The sequence below is a fragment of the Xylocopa sonorina genome, chromosome 13 (assembly GCF_050948175.1).
Source record: "Xylocopa sonorina isolate GNS202 chromosome 13, iyXylSono1_principal, whole genome shotgun sequence".
Lineage (NCBI taxonomy): Eukaryota > Metazoa > Arthropoda > Insecta > Hymenoptera > Apidae > Xylocopa > Xylocopa sonorina.
In genome coordinates this window covers 1,226,541-1,250,636 of record NC_135205.1, presented here as the reverse complement: position 1 = coordinate 1,250,636, position 24,096 = coordinate 1,226,541, and the positions used below count along the sequence as shown (strand labels likewise).

The 24,096-nt window shown below is 36.2% G+C and overlaps 4 protein-coding genes across 12 annotated transcripts in view; 2 read left to right on the top strand and 2 right to left on the bottom strand.

The window, feature by feature from the left end:
• The window catches only part of LOC143430111 (mitochondrial import inner membrane translocase subunit Tim21), a 391,485-nt gene that overhangs the window by 2,338 nt on the left and 365,051 nt on the right, over positions 1–24,096 (bottom strand). The window lies entirely within an intron of this gene.
• LOC143430110 (serine protease ea-like) overlaps positions 1–24,096 on the top strand; it is a 125,400-nt gene that overhangs the window by 45,759 nt on the left and 55,545 nt on the right. The gene's annotated exons all lie outside the window — the stretch shown is intronic.
• Positions 353–2,435, top strand: Nedd8 (Nedd8 ubiquitin like modifier). The gene is made up of 4 exons (XM_076906118.1): positions 353–513; positions 589–606; positions 955–1,067; positions 1,643–2,435. Exons 1-4 carry the CDS (start codon positions 496–498, stop codon positions 1,725–1,727), a joined length of 234 nt encoding a protein of 77 aa, XP_076762233.1. The 5' UTR covers positions 353–495; the 3' UTR covers positions 1,728–2,435.
• Positions 1,064–23,475, bottom strand: LOC143430108 (uncharacterized). 7 transcript variants are annotated; one of them, XM_076906106.1, is made up of 6 exons: positions 22,976–23,468; positions 22,494–22,688; positions 22,218–22,415; positions 21,609–22,122; positions 21,463–21,522; positions 1,064–1,382 (listed from the first exon to the last, which is right to left on the bottom strand). In XM_076906106.1, exons 2-6 carry the CDS (start codon positions 22,677–22,679, stop codon positions 1,150–1,152), a joined length of 1,191 nt encoding a protein of 396 aa, XP_076762221.1. In that variant the 5' UTR covers positions 22,680–22,688; positions 22,976–23,468; the 3' UTR covers positions 1,064–1,149. The 7 variants fall into 7 exon arrangements, with proteins under 7 accessions (XP_076762221.1, XP_076762220.1, XP_076762217.1 ...); XM_076906105.1 differs by lacking the exon at positions 1,064–1,382 and adding an exon at positions 6,105–6,453 and having other exon boundaries at positions 22,976–23,469; XM_076906102.1 differs by lacking the exon at positions 1,064–1,382 and adding an exon at positions 9,985–10,596 and having other exon boundaries at positions 23,328–23,475.

The following is a 24,096-nucleotide window of genomic DNA, read 5'->3' as shown; positions in this document are numbered from 1 at the left end:
TACTACTTTAATATCTATACATCGTACGGTATTATATTATACTCATGATGTTAAGCTTTAGTTGATGAATCTATGCTAAAATTATAAATAAATTACATTTACATTTACAATTATGTATTGTTAAGACAGCTTTGGTCATTTTTCACTGTAAATGTATTTATTTTAAATGACATTAAATTTCAGCATTTCAATGATTACGTTCTTTGCAATATATATAATATATAATATTTTCAATAGTTTTTTTTTTTTTTTTCTAACAATTGATTGTTACATACCTACGCGTTGTATACAATATCGTAATTACCGTTTGTAATCGGATATCAAAATTTCTCGTCAGATGGCGGTGTAGAGATTTTTCACTGACAGTGAATACAGGACGACAACAGAATTTTTATTCAAAGTTCGAAGAGTAGAAGTACGTGCGTCTTTGTATCAATAGTTTTTAATTCGTAATCGTACAGTAATCATTAGGCTATCTCTTTTAACGCATAAACAATGTTGATCAAAGTGAAGGTAAGAACAATGATCGATGATAAAGCAAACAACATTTCCGATCAGTTTTTAAAATATATTCTAACCTTGTTTCAGACTCTCACTGGAAAGGAGGCAAGTAACTGCAAACGACACTTATGTATTTTTAATACGACTCGCCGGTTTAGTACGTGAAATGTTCGTCAGTGTGTATCTAGAAAAAAAAAAAAAAAAAAGGAAAAAGAGGAAAAAGGAACAAAGTGTATAATCTGGTCTTAAAGAAATGAAAGTTTGCAACTAAAAATTTCTTACATGCTGTATTATTGTTAATAACTTTATCGTCATAAATTAGAATTTTCTTCGTACTCTAAATATACTTCTTATTACTTATTGTTGTTTGCAGTTATGTTCATAAATGTCTTTATGTACGATAAGCAATACGTAAGTTTAACAGCAGTGACAGATATAATTATTTTCTCATAGATTGAAATAGATATAGAACCTACAGATAAAGTAGAAAGGATTAAGGAGAGAGTGGAAGAAAAGGAGGGAATACCGCCGCAACAACAGCGATTAATATTTTCTGGGAAGCAAATGTAGGTATTACATTAGAATGTAAAAGTAATTTATACAATTACGCACCATAATTTTTTATGGAGGAAATTATGCTTTAATATTTCATTCGACATTATCTTTAATATGAAATTGCTTAAAACAAGGTGTAACGCAAAGTCCTACATTACAATAAGCACAATAGTAGCGAGATTCCTTTCTCATTCCCTTAGATGCGCAAACTTTACATCTTCTTGTAGCGTTCATCTTCTTTGGTGTCGACGGAACATACTCTGGATAATGACTTTCTATAGTCCTTATCGAGTCTGAGTCATATCGTGGTCTTGGTCTTCTCGTTCCTGTTCCATTAATTACGATGATTTAACATTATTTCTTCTTGTTTCTCTTTGTCAAATATGTTTTACGTTTATATATACATATATATATATATATATATATATATAGAAAAAAAAAGAATCAAAATGTCAATCAGTGCGCATGGTTTATATGTTCATAATTAATTAACAACCTTGGATATATTTTCAGAACAGAGCGAAGGAACTTGAATGATAAAAATACAAGAAAATTTTGCTATTTCCTTCGTTTGTTTTTTTTCTAGGAACGATGAGAAAACAGCACAAGATTATAAAGTTCAAGGTGGATCGGTGTTGCATTTGGTACTCGCATTAAGGGGGGGCTTATAATTACGATCATATTCCTTATTCTGGAATGTGAGTGTGTGTGTGAATATTCAGGATTGTACAAGATCAGCCACAAATATAATAGGACGCTTTCTAATCTTACATTCGCGCTGTGTTTCGCAAGGACTTAGAAATGGTCTTTATTCCCTTTATGTATGCGTACGAACGGTTACACACATTTAGAATTGAAATAAATATTTAATAAAATGATTTAGTTATATAAAACGTAGTACTTGTTTAATCGATAGTGGGATTATGATTTAAAAGTAAAGACCTGTAATGGCTTTAACAGCAATAATATAAATTTGATTATCGCTATCGAATCCTTATCGAAGCGAGACCCGATCCGAATCTGCATCAATTTGATTTGAGAATTCGACCTCATTATTGTCTCACCGTTAATTTCTATGATATTTGCTGTTATGAGTTGCCAGACTCCATTTTGTTTTGAAAAATCGTTGGCAGATATTACAGTAAGCGGTAGAATTGTGCGACTTCTCGTGTTTCGATATAACGTGTCGTAGAAGAGCAGGCTGCGTTGTAAACGTTACACCGCATTTATCGCAGAACGATCCTGGCGAATGCAAACTCCACGCTGGTATCCTCGTGTGTGTCACTATAAATTTATTTCTTCCTATATACTATATAACACTACAATAATTACTATATGGCAATAAAGGTTTGTTCGAGAGCGCATCACCGGCCATCAAATGATTAATGATAAATCAAACCACAAACCGATCATCGAAAACTACAAGTTACTTGTTATTGTGCAAATTATACTACTTTTTAATACTTCGCATTACCCTTCATGCTATTAAAGTTACTTTATCACAAAACATTCTTGTAAACCGAGATTCTTGGCCAAATATTAAAGATCAATTATCTTGAAATTTAACGTTGCCCTTTTAGTTTTTAGCTATTATCGTCCGTCGAACGGAGTCTCCAAGAATCTAAGAGAATCGATTGTAAGAATCGTTGAAATTTCGCGATAACATAGAAATAATACACTGGTCAGTTTAAAACGTTAACACAATTGCATACGTGATTGCGTTATAAATACCCATTTTTGCCTATTGTGTAAAAGTAACGTAGCTGTAAAAGAACAAAAGAGAAAAAAAGAGGGAAAAGATAGATTCGAAAGTACGTTTACACATCACAGATAGAAAATAAGCCATTGATTAAAAAATAAAAAAAAAACACTTAAAGAAAGCAATTGCTGTATTTGCGTTCGTAACTTCGATTCTTTGTAAATAAATGCCACATCTCTACAACCGTCTAATTAAATGTTATTAAAACACATCACCGATATCAGAATAATAGTGTTCATGTAAGAGATGAAGAAGTTGAAATTAGTGCATAGAGCAAGCATATATTCGTATCTTTGTACCTCGTGATATTTCTGTATAGTATGTTATTGTAATTTTCCTTAAGAATATCAACAAACTAGAACCTTCATTGTAAATCGATTTATTTACATTGCTGTAATAACATTTTAAAGCATACTGTTTTTAACTCACTTACAAGCTCACAATTAATACATATACGTAACACGCTTCTTTAAATTGGAACGAAAAGCTTGCAACTATCTTTCGTTACACTTGACCACGTATCTATAAGTAATTTGTATATCTGCGCCTAGGTATGTGATGCGTTTCACGGTTGTGTACGATTAACCATAAGTTTATGAAATAAAATGATTTCATTGAAATACGATGCTTACGCGTATCGTTCTCTCTCTCTCTCTCTCTCTCTCTCTCTCTCTCCTTTTTTTTCTTTATTTCTTTTTTTGCAGCGAAACCTACTTACTGGCCTCTGTTAAATAAAACTTTCCAGCAGCAAAATCACACGTATTCGTAAATGCATCTTTTCTTCTCGTTTGTTTCGAAACACGATAGCTTAAATATCATTTATCCGATGCGACGATGAGAGACAGTTGCTGGTTGTAAAACACTAATTTAATAAACTATCGTTGACGCGTCAACTATACGTATAGGGTGCGCGATACATCGTACAAAATCACACAGTCATTCTAACATCTTACTTAAAAGCTAAGAGAAAAACGCATTGCAATGAAGTACATGTTTCACCTTTCGATAAGTATCTAGATTTAGTTAACGCATTAATTCCGGTCGATAGTTTACAAAGTACTCTCAGAACTTAAATTTCTCTCGAAACATCGTGCGAGCCTTAACAATGAACATCTACGGTGGAAACTACGTAATTCTACTGATTAATAACTGCTTCATCGTGCATAAACATGTCCATTCGTTAAACAACCAAGTCATTTTACGTATCGATAATCAACTAGAAGAAACGTTTGTTTTCTGCGAATTAATTGTTTTGGAGAAGAAAAAGAAACGAGAAAGTAAGCATACCTTACGATTTCCATTCTCAGATGTACAGAATATGTATATTATAATGTACGGAATGACCGAGCTTTTAAAAACCATTACGTTCATGTTTACTCTTTAATTACGATCTTCCGTGAGCCAACATAGAATCTAACGTACTCGTACAATAGTTTTTTCACTTTTATTCAAGCTCGAACGTATTTTTCTAAAATATTATCGATTAATTACATCTTATTTAATTGTAATCGCTTCTTTTTTTTCTCTTTTTTTTCTTTTTTGAGACGTGACTCTTTTTAGACACGATCCATTTGTCAGGATTAAATAGAATTTTTGCAATACTTGTAGCGCGAGATACTCAAGTAACGTTGATTCTTAGAATCGATCGGGCAATCGTAATAAAGCGGTACGCGATATTGCACTTAAATTGTAAATGTTGAACTTTTAAAGATGACGGCGTTACAGACAGCTTTTAAGACTTAACAGACGTATTCTGTTTTCCGAGCCGTGTTTATTGATCGAAAAATGATATTCTCGTCCAATGGATTACAGATGAACGACAGATCGTAGTGTTCGTTTAATTTTGTACAACAGACAATGTTTACACGGAGCGAAACACACCGGCGAAAGGAATAAAACTTTCAGTTCTCTTATATTCTCTTATACGCGTTCAACTGTGGTAAACATCTGGAAAGTTAATATGTAAAATGTAAAACTAGACAATTGTCTGATTCGTGTCTGTCTGTCTGTGTGTACGTGTACGTGTGTGCGTGCGCGTATATGTGTGTGTAAGGCACTGTCTATGCGCTCCTTCGAAGTATGTAGCTAAAAGTACATCTTGATCGCAAAGAAATATCGAGCACGCGAACAACAGACGTGTAAACAGAGTCAGTGTAAATACTGGAATTACTTGCTCGGGAGTATTTTGCGACGCGTGTCACGCGTAGAAAGTGTTGCTCGCAAGTACAGCTATTGTCAAATCTCGACGTTTAGCCGTGATCTGTATTGTACGGACAGAGTTATCGCTCGACTCGTTGTCCAAGAACACTCGAAGGAGAGAGTGCTACACCGACAGACGATACTTTTTCTTCTTTTTTCGTTTTCTCTCACCGTCTAATCCGCGCATCGAAACGCGGCAACGCTTCTATTCATGATATGGATATTACTTCGTATCTCGTACAGTCTACCATTGTCTACTATCAAACTAACGTGCGCTAATTGAAATTCGTTTGCGCGCTATCGATAACGAACGCGTATCGATCGCCGCCGAGTCTGAACGTTAACGATCGGACCCGTAATAGAGAAATCCCCGTAAACATACAAACACGTAACAACGAAGGGAGGGGGTCGAAGAAAAAGAGATAAAAAAAAACGTTCGCTTAAAAGTAAGGTATCGTACAGTATTGACTAGAATCCTTGTAATCTTTGTAAATCCGATAAGAGACGATAATGATAACGTTAATCGAACCTTTTAATTTCTTATCATTTTATACACCTAAAGCGTAGCGATGAGAAACGAAACTAAAAGCATAATTTTCTACGCCAATTAGCGAAATCAGAATTTAGTCGCTCGTCGCTTGTTCGTTTCTGCATGTCGAAGACGAAAGGAAAAGAAAAGAAAAGAAAAGACAGAAGAATGGTACATGACGCGAGTATTTATCGATCGTTATTATTATTTTAAAAGAGAACGGTAGACACAGTAGGAGATCGAGGACGGGAACGGAGTGAAAGAGATCAGGAAACGATAAATACGTACGTGAATGAATAAAGTCTCATGTTACTGTCCTCGAATTTTCTGTTCCACGCTCAACGTCGACTTAATACACTAACAGTTACGTGAATTCCCGCATAACTTTGATTTAATATGTATTAAAATTAACAACGAAACAGTTGAATCGCGCGTGTAGGGGACGATGTACCCGTATCGTCCGTTAAAGGACGGGATCTGAACAATTTCCCGATGGAAAGGAGAGAAAGGAAACGTAAGAGGAAAAAGAAAGGCTTCGACTGAACGCCGCGAACAGAGACGAAGATCGCGTGAGAGATCCAGGGCGGAGCGAGAAGCAATGTTTCTCGGCGCGTTCAATATTTAATTTACGAGTCCAATTCGTTTTTCGAGCTGCGCTGCTTCTGAATCGTTTTTTGCCATTGCATGTTATGTTTCAGACGCATGTGACGTCGCAGGTCGGTTCTACGACTGAGAGTGGTGTGACATAGGATGCAGGTAGTCTGGTTGCGATGCACTTCAAGGTGCTGGGTCAGCGAAGCAAGGTGCTTGTAAACGCATCCGCAGAGTCTGCACGAAAAACGCCCTGGACCCTGCATCACCACATGACCAGTTGTATCGCCAACATGCTTCCGATTGCGTCCCACCCCCCCTGCAACACATTAACAGCCACGTGACCAGCCGATTCCTCACACATTCGATGCTTTCTAGTCAATTATATTTCACAATCAAACTGAGGGGGACAGTAACACAGGCTAGATAGATAATTATTCTAAAACTGTGCTGGATGTATCGCCTGCCTTCCTGATACTTTGATTACTGTTTATTAGCTCGAATCCTCCGTTGACTCGCGCTTAACTCTCCCAGAGCCGGAGATACGTATCTACCAACGAAAATCTGGCTCTAAGAGTCGCATCATCAACCAAGGACATCGATTCTCTCTCTTGCATCCTTTATTATATTTCATTTCGTTCTAAGATTAATTTTATTTACTTCAGGATTAATTACTTGAATTACATCGAATCTGGATGCGATTCCACTATTTTCAGTGTCGATCGGACACTATCCTTTTATCAAGCTGTTATCGCTGCGTTAGAATTGAACAAAAGAAAACTGAAACATGGCCATGGTGAGAAGCGTGATGTCGTTAAAAGCAGCAAATGATATCACGCAACGTCAACCGCTGAAAGTAACCCAATTATACTTAATTGAACGGTGTTAATTAAGCACCTTTCATTCTTCCTAATTCAATTTTACTTCACTTCAATGGTAATCATATTATCGAACGCTATAGAAACGCTAAACGGAGTATAGGTAAGTTTTTTCAACGAGGTTGGTTCATCGATCGCTCGGTTTACAATCTACGTGTGCAAATAATGCTTGATGTTTTGTATTTTATTTAAAAAAAACAACTCGGCTGCATTCACGTTTTTAAACTTTATTCACACATATTCTTTTTTTTATATTTTTTACCCTTACATCGTTAACTTTCATAAGCCAAACATAAGATTGTGTAATGATATATTATAATATGTATATTTTATATATATATATATATATTTTTTTAAATATATATTTATATTTATATATATTTATTTATATATCATTATTTATATGTATATATATATATATATATCGATGCTTTTTATTTTTATAAATAATTGAAGAAAGAAATATCAGTTTTTCTAAAGTAATAATTGGCAATCTTGTACTTATTTGTATTGTGGTTTCTGAGGAATGTGCACATTCATTTCTTTCAAATTAAATAATATATATATATATACGTTCATCATATACACAAGTATAAATAAACTCGTATATATTTCAATGTATTTCACACTTCTTAAAGAATAATTCACCTAGTACGTGAAGTAAGCTAACGTAAACGAAGAAAATGAGTAAGTTGATTAAACGTACAAAAGAAATGTATCGCACTAAGTGCTGATACGTGCCTCTAATGAAACATTGCAAATTTCAACGAAGGGTAACCTCGAAATTATACAATAAAAATGAAACGTGCATGTTGTGCAACGTAAAATATAACATAACAAGCACGTTACAGAACGCATGCGGTCGCAAATTGTGAACATAAGCATCGTAAAAAAAGATTTGCTTTCTTGTACGCCAGAAAAAGTTCGCCTCGCCTATAAAGTTATTATTCTTCGCGGACAAGAAAAGTTTACATTTTGTAACAAGGCGAATATATATATACATATGTACGAGCATTGAAAAATCAGTAGCGCGATTAATATGTCGATCAATTTGCGACAAATTATTTCCATTCGGACGTTCGTAAACTAGCTTCGATTTGTACTTCGTCACGTCACAATCAACTTTCGCTTATTAATACGTGTATATGTATATATATACATATTATATAGTTACGTTCGATTTGCAACGTGTTCAAAGACTTTGGCATATGGCAAATATCAAGAGATCATACTGTGTCATATCGATTGATAGCCTCTTTGTGATTGCACGGAAAAGAAGACACACACGTGATCAACTCGAAACGGAATATTTTCCGCTAGTGCTTGGATTAGGATTTCTTTGTATGTATCTAGTTTAACAGAAAAGAAAGTCACGGAACGTGTATAAAAATTAAAATAAACTAAAACTAGAAAAGAGAGAAAAAATGGGGGGGGGGGGCAAACAAACAATATGCACAATAAACTGAACAAAAGAAAAATAACCTAAAAAATAACGTAAAACAAAGGCGTTAACTTTTATATCCTCGTTAGGATAAACGTACGTATAAGTCGCATACACGAATTCGGCAAGCTTCCGAGTTTAGAACTAAAGCAATGCATGAGTATATATAATATCGTAAACGTATCATCTATATGTATACAGGTATATTGTATGGCCTAATTCTAATCTAAAAGTTCCATAGGACTCTACCAAAGCAGACGGGCAGAAGGGTAACCTGAATGGTAGTAACCACTGCCAACAAAGAACAGCTTGGCCATAACACGCGCAGAAAAACTTCGCGCCTATACTACCCGCAAATAGTAGAACAATGAAAATGGCACGTGTTTCTAATACAACGATTGTACATACCGATTAGCAAATCGATACGTCGAGGAAGGATTTACGTTCTTACGCGTGACCTTTCTAAAACAAATAAAATGTCTAGATCGATCGAAACGACTGAAAATAAAACCAGAGATTAGCTAAAAGTGGTTATTTATTAAGCTTCGAATCAAGAACGATCGCACGTTTCTATTCAGTCTTACGATCGATCCACCGTTCAGGATTATTACGAATTTCTCGCTTACACGCAGACGATCGTTCAAAGAAAAATGCACATTCCTCCTTACACGCTATTAAGTACCAAACTCAGTTGACTAGATAAAATAATTTGCTTTTTTCCTTTCTTTTCCACTGCATGTGATTTGGTTACAAAAGACATTAACGTAGCTATTCCACGTGCTTGACTACGCACGCGATCCCTTGCCACGCTACTTCTTTCCATCTTTCTTCTTCTTCTTCTTCTTCATCATCATCATCATCACCACCATTATCATCATCATCATCATCATCATCATCATCATCATCATCATCATCATCATCATCATCATCATCATCATCTTTTCTTTCTCCTTTCCTTTTCCTTTCTTACTTACTTCTTCTTCTCCCCTTCCTCCTCCTCCCCCCTCTTCCTCCTCCTTCTCTTCCTGTACTTTATCCTTTTTTTTATATGCATATACACATATACATAAACGAATATACATATACACGCGTGTGTACGAATGACTAGGATGTAAAGTGTAAGACAGGCATCTTTAAATATAAGTTTCCCGTCGACGACTAGAGCAGAGCTACGCTTTACGATAAATACCGTACGAACAGTTTTTAAGCTAGCTAAAAAATAAAAAGTACTAATAATTAAAATGATATCGCATCTAATTAATATTCCGTCACTCGAATCGAGCGAACAACATTCTCGTTATACGAATAAGGTAGCATTTCTTTGGTATTGTTCGATGATCATGCTTTCCCGAGCCGCCGATCGGCTCGCATGTCGCGGGATAAATAACTATATAGATAAATATACATATTTTGCATGGAACAGATCCACGTACCCGGAAGGAAAACACGATGATGCTCGCGTGCGATGAAATTGAAAGCAGCATTGGAATATTATCACTAGGGGGTAGGAGAAGGGGTAATGGGTAATGGGTAAAGGTGTATTCGTTCGTTCATCCTCTCTTCAGGCGTCGACGGGCGTGTTGTGCGTTCGGTAACGTGGTATATTCCCACTAAGGAATTGGACTAGAAGTGATCCTTTCGACGCTGCTCTCCCTAATGCGTATAGTGGTGAACGTGGCGTTAGGCTCGAGGCCGACGGTGGGACTTCCGGCGTTTTGATGAGCGATCGCGGTGGAGGAGACGGAAATGGGCGTCGGGAGGGGCGTCGCGATATTAGCATCGGTGCAAGTGGAGGTGCCGGTGACAGCGGATACGACGGGTACGGTGGCGGTGGACGCGGTCCCAGTTCCAGTTCCGGTTCCGGTGGTGGCAGCGACGGCGGCCGCGGCGGCTGCTGCTGCTGCGGCGTTCGCGACCGCGGCTGCGGCTGCGGCTGCAGTCGTCCCGACGCCTAGCCAGCCGTGCCGATTTTTTAAATGCCGCTTCATATGCGTCGTGCGGCTCAGCACTTTATGACACACCGGACACTGAGTAGTTCCTTTATGCATGTTCATGTGTTTGTACATCGAGTCCCGATTCCAAAACGTTTTACCGCAGAGTTTGCACGAGTGAGACGGCTGTTCGATGACCACCGTACGAGAATCTAAATCAAATATAAACGTGTTCATGGTATTGCGTGCGCCGTTCTCTGTCGAATAATCCGACACCCACCATCTCTCTTATCGCTCTCTTATCTCTCAACCTATCGCTCTTTAAATCTCCGATCATTTTTCGTATCCTTCCTAGGTAACATCCGAACGATCCTCACGCACGACGATAACTCGTTAATTCGTACCTTTCCTTCCTTTCCTCCCCATTCTCTCCTTTATCCCGCTTACACCCCCCCCCCCCTCCCAGGTCTCATTCCATTTTATTATATCCCTTTATTCTTTATCTCCTATTCGTAATTTCTTTTCTTCCCTAACTGCTACTGTTCATTCACTCGGTTACTACGATATACCTACAATCTCCTTTGATCTACGTACAGATGCGTACCGTTGATTCGAGGAGACGAACGGGTAAGAAAAGGCAACACACGCGCGAAGTTTTACAAGGAAGAACAACCACGAGGTGATTAGCACGCAACTTGAAACTCTTTCAGCAGTCATGCTACTGTGAATTGTGGATACAACGTTCGAACGGTAACAAGTCACAATGTATGTACGTAGAAAAACTGTTTAATATTCATGCAGAAGAATATCAGAAGCCCTATTGGAAGGTGTATCGAACGGTTGCAGTTAGAAATGCAATTGAAAATCACAAAAACAAGCATCTTGTAATTACGGTGACCATATGTTTATCTTACAAAATTAAGTATTCCGTGAATGAAAATTTGCGCAATAAATGCCTGCTGTGTGCAGTGAACCGACAATCATGTATATTCCTTATAATCATATACTTTCGTATGCGAGCGTGGGTTCGTAGTCAAGTTGGAAATATCGAGCAACGATTGCAAATCGTCACAAATAATTACATGTTTTACGAGTAATGCAAATGTTTGTGAAAAAAGAGAAGATGAACAAAAAAAAGAAAAAAAAACAAAGAGTAAACAAGACGCTTTCTACGATACTTTTATTTTCAGCATACGTATGGATGTACACAAAAGAGATAGTCGATTACGGTGACCTACCGTTTTCTCGTGACCAACTACCTTACACTGTACATTGACTTCAAGCTAGGCTGAAATGCTTCCATTTATTAAGTGTCAAACCGTTAAAAATTTCCTAACGATATCTCTTACTAAACGATAAAGAGAAATAACGTTCAGTTAATACGAGTAAAATCGTACATGGGGAAAAAAAATCGAATTCAGGAGCATGAAAGATATCGTGTTCACCTATTCTCCCTTGTTTCGATACTGCACTAAAACGATCAAATTATAAAAAAAACATTCCGACCGATTTACGTATGCTTTACCTACTACACAAGTATGTAACATAGAAACTTAGCGATCAACTCTAAATCCCATGGTACAAATCGTTTTATTTATGGAATGATTGATATTTTGCACTCGTCGGATTTTATCGCGTAATGCAAGTATCAGATATAAATACATACGATAGTAAAATACGAAGGTAGATAAAAGCAAAAACAAGAGAATGCAAAAAATTGATACCGATATGTATGTAGTATTTCGATAGTTTGTTGCGCGCCGTCAAACATAACGAAATCAAACTTTGACTTCGTTGATAGGCTTGTATGAACCAATTTTAGAATTTCGTTGCTTGTCACCCGAACAACGGGGATGCTATTTGACTTGTTTAATCAGAAACTTGTCTAGTTCCGCGTAATTTCGTGTTGTTCAGCATTATGAACGCTTAACATGTGACAACGCATTGTATATTTTCGAGTGAAAACAACTTGACAGATCGGGCAAATTGTGTCACCCCTATGAATACTGCGATGGTGCGCCAAAGAGTCAGCACGATTACAAGTATGACCGCAGACGTTGCACACGTAACGAGCATTTTTATCCTGAAGAGGCTTAAAGCGTTTTATCTGTTTATAACCACGATCCTTCTTTCGCCGTAGTTGTTCATTCTGACGTTGCTCCTGACGCCATCCTTGTCGATGTTCCTCTTGTTGCGACAACAGCTGCTGCTGGTGCTGCTTCTCCTTCTGCTGCTGATGATGATACCGTTGATGCTGTTGGTGCTTCTGTTGATACTCATGATGATTCCCAATAGGCGTTGTATCGTGCTCAAAGTCTGCGCACACAATCCAAAGTGTTCCCATACACACAGACAGCTTCATACTTAAGTGATAATTGTTTATTGTTTTACACGTTTTACGACGAACGTTTCGGGTGTGAAGAACAAGGGATTTGAACGTTTTCTCGAACCTTGCTCGTTCCTTACTCCTTACCCTGTTGTGTATATAACTATTAACAGTTAGTTTGAGGCAGCGAAACCGTCACGATTGAGAGTGTACGTTTATCCTCCGTGTAAGTACTTGGTGCGCGCAAGCGTATCGAACGAAGCTTTTGAGTAAAGGATGAAAAGAGCCCTTTCTTTCAGGATCGGACCGACAAAACTTGCGAACGTTAATATTTAGGCAAAATTCTATACCGATAGCCGATAGCCGTCAGTGATAAGAGTGAACTAAATCAGGCGATCAATTTGAACGGTGCTTCATTCGTAATTATGTATTACGATCTCTTAGCAAATGAAACAAAGGATGTATTTTTTTCGGAAAGTTTTATTAAAACTTCCTAACACTGATTCAAATACGAAATATATCGGTCAAGACTGTTGCTCTTTTAGTAAATCGTATACATATAAACATCTTGTAGTGATATGTGGGATTAAAACGTTTAACTACTGTATAAATAGGTACGGTATTATATTGATATAAAATGAAACGAAACAACAGTCGTTATTTTTATCTGAACCTGGTCCAGACTGCTGCATAAATACGTACGTGTCTCGAGGAGATGAAAAGCTAAAATTGATCGATCTTTATTTCGTATGAACAGGACATGACAAAAATATCGATTAATTCTCTTTGAATCGCTTCCCTCCGAGGAACTTTACGTTTTCTGAATATCAGTCTATTTTATGCGAATACAACGATAATCGTAGGTAATCGCAGACTTAAATAAAGTAAAAATGAACGAAAGCGAATTATAAATAAGAAATAGTACGGATATGAAGTAATATACGTATAATACGTATTCGATTCTAAAGGTGAGAATAGTTTAGCATTTGTTTTAATAAAGCTAACAGTATTATACGTTTACGAATAACAAATTTAAACGAGAATAAAGAAGTTTAATATCAATTCGGGGGTCGTCGAATCGATCGATCTCTCGTTGCGATTATTTCCGAAAGTTGAACTTAGCGTCGACACTGAACGTGCAGTTGTGGATGCGCAGCAAATGAGCCTTCATATCGTAACTTCTACTGAAGATGCGCTGGCAAATCGGACACCTCGTTTGCCCTGTATGCAAGTCCTTGTGCAGTGTCAACGACATCGGATGCTTGAAACCTTTCCAACAAATTCTACAGCGAAACAATAATTCTGTATCCGTGGACTGACCGTAGTCATCGTCCGAGACGGGGTCCGCGGTTGCAGGACCGGCGCTACCACCCCCGTCCCCTGCAGTATCTCCTGCTCGTTCTACAAATAAACACAAACACACAAGATCACCTCTGTATTAACCGCAACTACGCACACTGTGTCGTATGCTATGCAAACACAGACATCGCATTTTCGCCGCTAGAGAGGTACACGCTACACGCGTCTTACTCCCCATTCAATGCCTTTCACCTTTTACTACTTACGCGGATTACTTTTTCACCATTCGTTTTTCCCCGCGAAACAAATAAAACACTTTTCTTGGTTTTCTGTGGGTTTTTTCCTTTTTTTTTTTCTCTTTCCTTCAAGAGGAACCTTCGAGCGTGCAGTTTGGCGAATATTCACGTCGATAGTTACGCAGATCGTTACATTTAATATTTTCACGATTCCGCGAACGATCGACGATCAAAAGTACCGATCGTTTATTACCTTGTTTCCGCGATCTCTAGAACGACCGTTCACGCGTTGTGCGTTCAAAGCTTAAGCTGATTAGTTCACATGATTCCGATTAGATCAAATAGTGAGTCAGAGAGCACAATACAATACCACCGAAAGGAAATTCAAGCTCGCTAAGTCCCCAGGCTACAGAAATACACTCAAAGTACTAATTAATTACGTAACGCTTCTAATTCACTTTTCTTTTCCTTCCTTCTTTCCTTCCTTCCTTCCTCTCGCTTCGTCTGTCTTCATCCTCCCATCTATCTACTTATTTATATACTTGCTTAATTACTTATTTATTTTTACTTACTTACTTACTTACTACATTAATCTCTTAAAGGGATTTATCGCGCAACGTGGATTTCAAGGAGGGCGAGTTGTCTCTTCGACCATTACAGAGTATCGCTTCGATTTTTTTTATTATTTAAAAATCTCGCATGTAGTTCACAACTCTCTCTCTCTCTCTCTCTCTCTCTCTCTCTCTCTTCCTCTCTCTCTCTCTCTCTCTCTCTCTCTCTCCCTCTCTCTCTCTCTCTCTCATCGAGTCAGCCTTTCTTTCGTAACGTTTCACGCTGCGGTTCCGACTGGCTCAACGTCATATATATCACGAGTATTTGGAAGAGAAATAAAATGGACGGCATTTTATTCGTTTCATAACGAATTCTTTGTGAATCGTATGATCCGTAAACAGGGTGTTGTATCTTGACCCTGAATAAGTACACTTTCGAGAAGCTTTAATTTTAAAAAGAAACTTGCAACGATGAATCAGTCTATACGTATTCTATACACTATCGCCCAAAAATGCCCCCACACTTATTCGTCATAAATTACATTCTTGATAAAATGTCGCCTGAATTTTAAAGAAAAGTACTTACAATGATATTACTTAGATCAGTATTTTCTAATCGTGATGAAAAAAAAAGTTGTGACTTGTCGGACATGTAGCTGTGAACAGAAAAGGAAACAGGAAAAAGTGCAACAAACAAAAATTTGTAAACCTATAAAAGTTTAACCATATTAGATTTGAGGAAAGTGTTATGAATAAAAGTTTCAAGTTAAAATTTCGAATTTTTTTTAGGGTTGCTTCGGTGAAAATAGCCCGTATATCGCGTAAAAAATAATATTTTCCCCTTGAAGAATATCACATCGTAAACAGACAACGAAACTTTAGCCAGTGGAAACTAATTAAAAATTATAAAATGGATTTCCGAAACATTAAATCTCAATTCTATTGTGAACTCATAGGATTAGTTAAATGAAAAAACATGAACGACGAGCGAGCAACTTTTCTTAAAAAGACTTGTGCAAATACTTGAAAGAACGTCGGCGAAGCACATTGTATGTAGTTTAATTACTGGTATGTTTTGAAATAAGTAGTCTGCAAAAAAGTGATAAAGATTGATTTTAGTTCCCAATATAGACATTTAAGTAACATTTAGATACACATGCACCATGTACTGTGTACTATGTATTATGTGTGCTATTACAAATTTCTCAACTGTCTTTGGATACTTTTTTGAGCGATAGTGTAAGTATTCGCATTGGAAAGCACGTTATAACGTTATTCGTCTTACGACTAAATTCATGAGATACGTACTAATACATTAAGCACTCATTCGTCATGATATACATAGCATTAGTGGCTTAATTCTACGAGATCTTCGAAGCGTTACAACGAAAACGATAACGATGAAAAACGCAGGATTGCCATTAAACAATTTTCTTCTCGTAGTTCCTACCGATGGTTTACCTCAAATAGTTAAGCGACTAATTAGTTGATCGTAAAATAGGTAGCAATTGTTGTATCATTGCATACCGAATGTTCGTTGGTAGTTTGTGTCTTCTAGTCAAATTATATATAATATATGCGCTACCTGTGTCATACAATGACTAAACTGCGTGTTTCTCGCATTATATTAAATGGAACGAATATTTACCCGTTGATCGTTAAATATAATGGCATACGATCGGTAATATCGATATTTCATGAAGTGTGCCAAGATACAAATAAAACTAATTACTCAATAAATTTCTGAAACACGTATATAAGTGTATGTAATAAATATCTTGTAAAAAATAAGAACGAAATAGACATATTGCTAGTGAGAAGTAGGTCCCAAATATTTGTATCTAAGCACTGTTAATAATGAATCGTAGTATATTGTGATATAAAGGATAAATTCTATAACGAGTTTACTCGCGCGTAGCAGTCTTATGTATACTGTCGAAATTAAATTAAATAATCATCCTTCTATTATTCTAGTGCGGGCATATAAGCCAATAGAGCAGTCGAAAGTGATCGACTGATCAAATATCAAATACGAAAAGACGAAATAGTACCCATTAAATTGGATAATAATATAATAATTTAACAATTAATCGATAATTTATAACTACCACGAGTTACAAACGATCACTAGATTGCAGATTGTAAAAATAGTGGCCAAGTAGACGATACTTGCAACGACACAAAATCATGTTCAGAGTACGATATGTTTCAAACTAGAATGATCACCGTTGCTTTACCCACTAAGTAGAGCCTGAATGTCGAAAGACCAAACGACCAAAATAATCGTAAATTCATGAGTACGCGTACACGTTGCGCTAAAAAAAAAACGTAAGGAAAAAAAGAAGGAGAGAAAGAAATAAAGAAAGAAAGAAAAAGAAAGGAAGAAAAAGAAAAGAAAAGAGAAAGTGAAGAAAAAGTCGTAAATCCGTTCGTAATATCCGTCCAAACACGAACTGGCATGGCAACGAGTCAATTCGGTAGCGCGCGTATCGTTTAGCACAGTTCGATGCAGTTCTCAGCCGCATGTGTATCGTATTAGGTTTGACACTAACAGACTCAGTTATCCGATTCATACCTATAAGGTTAACTCTAAATCAACATTCTTCACACGTTTGTCAATTTGGAAATGAGAGAATAACGCGAGAAACGTTCAACGTATCTGCATCGAAAATTCACGAAACGCACATCACATTCAATAATCTCTCGTAATAAATACGAGGTACGATCGTAAAATATGCGGGAGCCTATCGATTTATTTAAAAAAGAAAAAAGAAAATACGGAAAGTATAAATTTACAAAATCGAAATAATTATTTGCGAGCAGGAATAAAAAATTGTCCTAATTTTTATTTTCTTTACCCCTGTCCCTCTTCCCCACTCTCTCTCTCTCTCACTTTCTCTCTCTCTCTCTCTCTCTCTCTCTCCCTCCCTCTCTCCCTCCTTCTCCTTCTCTTTTCTTTCCTTCTTCTTTCTTTTCTCTTCTGTTCTTTCTCCTGTTACTTTTCACTATCCATTCGCGGCGTTCTGCGTTGTCGCAGACGTGATACACGTGAAAGTCGAAAAGCACAGGGTGTGATTAGTCGAGTAATACCGTTAACTCAGGGCGATCAGAGAGGGCGAGTTGGTGCTATGGAGGCGGGATGTGCGGGATAGCGCGCGTTTTGTGAAAATCGACGAAACATGGCCAGCGGCACAAACAGGCATTGCAGGGCCAACATTTGAAGCGCGTCTGCCTGAGCTTTCCACGTGATGTGACCATTCCGCGCTGCTTGCAGTGTACACATACTTTTCCGTGGCCGTTTGCTTTGCTGAGGCTATGCGGCTGACCAGATACGTACGTAATCCCTCCTGAAGAAAACACATTGGCCAAACACTTCGGTTAGTCAATTCTTAAGTATATGTGCACATGCAGGCAACCATTAGTAAACAAATTTCTTTAACGACCAATCCCAGCACCAACCAATCCCGTAGCCGTGAAAGCCAGTCTAGAGTATCAACAATACCAATACCCGCGATATGTTTTCGGACGAGTATATGATGCGTATACTTAGGTGGGAACGTAGCATTGCCAGGTGTTAACCGAATTTTTCTATCACCATCTCTTTCTTCTCTATCCGTTTCTCTTCTCGGTCTCCCGACCGAATTTCTTTCCTTGTTTCCTGTGTCTCTCGATATACAGTGCAATCGTTACTTTCTATAACTTTCGCCCCGTCCGTCCTTCCATCCTTCCTTCATTTCTTCCTTCCTTCCTCCCTTCCTTCTTGCCATCCTTCCTTCCTTTTTCTTTCTCTCTCTCTCTCTTTCTCTTAAATACCACGTTTTCCCGAAAATATTTTTCCTAATATTTGTTCGGAAATGGGTTGTACGTTTACTCTTCGCGCTCCAATACATTCCTTACGTATACGAACGTGAAGTAAGCATAACGTGGTTGGTCGTTTAGGTGGATAAACGGTCGTGTTCCTTCGAGTATTGATCACGAGTATGAAGATCGATCGATCGACTCGATATCGTCGTCGTAGCAGATATATAACTCTTTGATTCGGAATATTATCGTCAAGTTAATTTATAGAGGTGTACGATCCGTTCGCATTTAATTATAAGTATATTTATACATCAGTTTGCGGCGTGTTATAAAAAATTTAGCGCGTACAGCGAGGAGAAGAAAGTAACTTAACACGCACACACATAACATACGTAATTGTAATAGTTGAAGCGGCAGCTCGAACGCTCTTCCGCGCCTCCGTTAATTAATAATGTACATAATACATGTGGATACTTATATCAACTGCTATATTTTTTCAATCGTTACGCTTGTTAGGTTACATGAGTTGCACACAATTCTGTTCTTCTCTTTCGGCCCACAGTTTTCAAGCGGAACTCTCTATGAAAAAAATTCGAGTAGAAATTGTTTCGATACTATCGCACGGAAAAGTGCAATTTTATCGGTTCTTGTTTGATCCGCGTTTACTCGAATAATTCATGCTCCTGTTTTAACGATTAAACGATTAACATGAACAAGTTCTGCTTACCTACCTGCCGAAATTGCCAGTTTTAAATAGGCCAGAAACGTATTTCGGATCGGGTCGCGTTGAAAATTTGTTTACGGAATTTTTGGTTACATTTCGAAAAATCGCGTCGCAATATTATTATAATTTTCACATTCCAAATTCGTCGAAATTTAAAATTTTCAATTTACAAATGAAAAATAATTAATAACCTTCTCTGAGTAATTTCTATCGGGCTCTATAAGCTTATCGGTTCGACCTGAATATTGGATCCCCACGCACCCATATTGATTTTTCGTGTGATTACGGTACACATTATATAATATATAAAAGGAAAGAATATATTATATAAGTAATAAAATATTCGGATACGGAAAAGGATCGTTTACATGCCATTATCGCCAGTACTACCACCACCATTGGCTTCATGAAATTAGTTGTTTTGCAAGGCTACAAAACTTTCTTCGGTAAAAGATCAGTGTAGGTTTGCAAGTTAATCTTAAATATTAATGTAACTGAATATCACGGATCGCACAGAAATAATCAATAGAAACGATCGGCAAAGCTGAAATTAGTAAATCATCTACAAACCTGTTTTTACCACGTCAAGTTTATCGTACGTTGAAGAACTATCGTGAGCACCAATATGTTTGTTTCAAATTTTTTATAGCTATTGTACGCATTGTGTTTATCAAGTGGCCAGAAAATTTCACCAAGAAATTTAAGATTAACTTTGCATGCAAGTCAAATTGATGTACGAAGTATAGTAAGTTGTTGCTTACACGCGCGTGCGTGTTGTGAAGTTCTACGGATACAAAAGCGTAAAGTTCTAAGAATACAAAAAAAGTTACCTCGTACCAGCGTTTAAAGGTATTTTAGTGCATACACAGAAATATATATATATATATGTATATATATATATATATATATATATATATATATATATATATATATGTATATGTATATATATGCTTACAGTTAGTGCGCATAAGGTACATAATAGTGATGGTTTTGTACGAGGTTATTAGGGGAATGTTGATGATTGTCGGCACACATACAGCACTTGGCAATGCTTACTAATATCTACAGTTCAACCTATACCCGAGTGCCTATGCCATACATTTATAATTCAAAACCATGCACATTGTATACTATATAGTACAGTTAAATGATTAATAGAAATAAAATAACGTTCTTTCACAATAGAAAATGCATTTCTTTGATATAATCGTAGACATTTTTCTCGATGCTTTACTACACGATGGTTTTTTTTTCTAAATCGCGTCCTAATGTTTTTGGAAAAATAAAAAATTATGAAAACGAACAGAACTATTTCCGATTTTATATACAAGAAACATAATCTTTGTCGACAAAAGTCGGTTCATAAGTAATTTGCAAAACAATATCTCTTATCTAGTCGAATCTATAAATAATAGATAAAATTTTTGTTAATCATTTTTTTTTTAACCATGATGTTTGGAATCATCACGAATTCATAACGAATTTTTTTACTACTTGTACCTTTGTTGATGTTTTGTAAATAAATATTGTGTATATAATAGTATAAAATTGTACACACCATTAAATTTTTATACAATTCGCAATAACAAATATATTCACGCATGTTCTCTTTTATATTAAGCAGCAAAATTAATTCTTCATTTAATGAGTATAATTTCATCATCGAATTCCGATAATACTTTAAAGTTAATGGAAGTTATGTATAAAGATATGCATAGGAAATGTTTTGTACCCATATTTAAAAGAAGTATTTTATGTTTTTTTAGAGCAATAACAGCCCAGCTTTAAAATAAGCAATTTTAATCTAGAAAGAAGTAAGATGATGGACAACTGAATGACATCGTTGCATCAATGGAAAATCGTCAGTGCGAACCACATATGAGTACAATACTTCAAATTATTGCAATGCCATTTCTTTCATTTACAAATATAACATATATCAGATCTTTAATAAATACCAAATGTATCTCTATAATCCAGATTATTATTAAATACAAAATATGTAAAGGATATGAAAAATTTGTTGGCAAACTCCTGATACAAGTTGCTAAAATTAATTTTTAATGTTAAAAGATATGGCAAGGCATTAATTGGCATGTCGTAATTAGATATGATTGATACTAATGTTAAAAAACACTTACCCTGTACTGCTTCTTGTGTTAACCTTTCTCCAGAAGTACTGGGTTTTGAAAGCAAGTGTCCTAATTCAAAGACAAAATTAATCACCTTATCCTTCTACCTTAAGATAAAAATCATCATACTGTTCAACTGTTTACAAAAATCTTACCAACATCGGCTGTTTGATGTTTAAGGTCCAAACTATCCGAAGTAGACTGATTACTTGAATAAAATGTTTGAGAGATATCAAGCTTCTGATCTTGGTCAGGAGTATTTGACGATGTATCCTCTATACCAATTTTATTTAGAGAACTGTCCCCTAAACTTTGTTCTTCGTAACTACAACTACTTCCATCTTGTACTAAATATTCAGGCATTTCCAACTTCAAATTCGGCATTAGAGGGATTATCTCAACAGGGTCAGAACCAGTTGTCGTTTGATTCTCGGAGGCCTTATTCTCAGAATCCTTTGCAGATAGAGCATTACTTACGCTCTTCTCTGCACTGATATTTGCATTTTCCCTACATTTTCGCCTTTTGCTCGGTGGAGCATCAGGCTGCAAATCGACAGCGTGATAAGGCATCGGGGATGAAGGTGATTTATTTCTTTTGTTGTCTGTTGTTGTTTTACTAGAAGCATTCTGAAGTTGAATCTCGGGTTCATTGGGAATCTCTATGTCATCCTGAAATATATTTTAAAACAATTTTAATTTGACAAAAATCTGTTTACAATTAATTGTAATTATAATAGTATTTTTTGATATACTATAAAACATACACCAACTAAACTATCGTTATCTTTTCCTGTACCATCTGTAAGACCTTGAACAGCTAGTAATTCGGCTGTTGTTAAAAAACTGGCTAACTGTTCTTGAACTACATTTACTTCACCTTGATACATAAAATCGACTAACGCAGCCAGATCATCGAATTTTACGTTACGAAATATTATAACAGGGTGTTGACATGGATTTTCCTATAACAAAATAAATATTACTTCATTTCGACATATGTGAACAATAAAGTAATAATTTAATTTTTACTTTTAATTCACCTTAAATAAATCTCTGAAATATGTACTACACGCTGATAAAAGCATTTTGTGCGCTCTTATCCTTTTGCCTTCGCAGCTTAAAGTTACATCAACTAGATCTTCTTCTGTTCTTAACGTATCAAAAGCGCAAGTAATATGCTTCAGGTAATTGTTCCACCTAAGAGAAAATTGTTGGCTCGAACCCATACTGCTTTCCTGAAATAATGCGAATACTTTGCTCAAATGTTAGCAATAACCATGAAAAAGATGTATACATATATATCATATGTATGTATCATATGTATACGCGCGCGCGCGTGCGTGCGTGTGCGTGTGCGTGCGTGCGTGCGTACGCGCATGTGTATGTGTGTGTGGGCGCCCGCGCGCGTGTATGTGTGTAAGCACAAAAACCATTTCTATGTAAAATTAAAAAAAATAATAATAATAAATGATAATATATATATGAAAATTTGTATACTTGATATTTTTAAACCATAATTTACCGTATTCGCAATTAATGTGCTCCAAAAGTGATAATGCGAGTGAGGTCAAAAAATGTGTAGCCTTTAGCAAGTAACACGGTTAAATTTAATCAGCAATGAACGTAAAGCGATTGCTGATGTGATTATTATATTTGATAAATGTGAAAGTAATGTTAACACGTTAATCCTGATACGTTTCGCGAAAAATAAAAACTGTAAACAGTCGAGAGGAATAAAATATCATGGCACTGTGGAAGGTTTCACGGGTTCCGCATGTAGACGAAAAGTGGCGTCAATCGACTAAACGATTTCAATGTTATACAATTGCATCTCGCTGAATGGTCTTGTGCACGTTAAACGATTTTTCACTGACCACTATGTCACTTTATAAGCTACACTTTTTGATTAAATGACAGCTGGTAGCCATTTTCCTTCAGGGAAACGCGTAAGGTGCGCGAAAAGAACAACTTCCTACAGAAACCACGCGCGTTGCGTGGGATGTTTCGATGGATGTGTGGAAAACCTTAAAGGCGGTGTCATTGGTCAATTCTCGTTTACACTAATACTCATGAACGCAACTGATCGTAATTTTTATTTACTTATGTATTTCATTTTGCTTATACTATAGAAATATGATGAAGTTGAAATTGAAAAGTTCAACAACATTATTTTAGCTTAATATCTCTAAATTATGAAAAATAATTTTTCGAATCATTCAATTATCAATACATAAAACCATTAACATTTATCTATATATATTTATATTTTTTTAAATTAGTGCAGAATAAAAAAAGATATACGCATATAATCTTAGAATGCTGAAATGATAAATGTCTATTAAAAACGGTATATTATACGGTATACATATATAACACACATATACATGGTAACACTCCCGTTATTTCCATTCTCTAATCTATCATAAAAATAATTAGACCACATAACAAAATATATTTGGGGAATCCGTCACTACAGAATTATATAACCATTGTCCACAATTTATCTGTCTACTACATCTATAGATAAATGACAGTCTACGTCAGATACCTATTTAAATAGGATTTAGTTATTTTTTGATTTGCATTTTAGTGGTCAGTATTTAAGTACGAATCACGGTCAGTATCCTTGAATTGAACGTAATT

What these genes read in the sequence shown, in the direction of transcription:
- LOC143430108 (XM_076906102.1), bottom strand. Translation starts at nt 22,679, where the DNA reads ATGGGTTCGAGCCAACAATTTTCTCTTAGGTGGAACAATTACCTGAAG. An exon ending in ATTTCAGAGATTTATTTAAG is followed by an intron (nt 22,416 to 22,493) that starts GTGAATTAAAAG and finishes ATTTTGTTATAG; the next exon opens with GAAAATCCATGTCAACACCC. An exon ending in AACACAAGAAGCAGTACAGG is followed by an intron (nt 10,597 to 21,462) that starts GTAAGTGTTTTT and finishes TATTTGATTTAG; the next exon opens with ATTCTCGTACGGTGGTCATC.
- Nedd8 (XM_076906118.1), top strand. An exon ending in ATATTTTCTGGGAAGCAAAT is followed by an intron (nt 1,068 to 1,642) that starts GTAGGTATTACA and finishes TTTTTTTTCTAG; the next exon opens with GAACGATGAGAAAACAGCAC.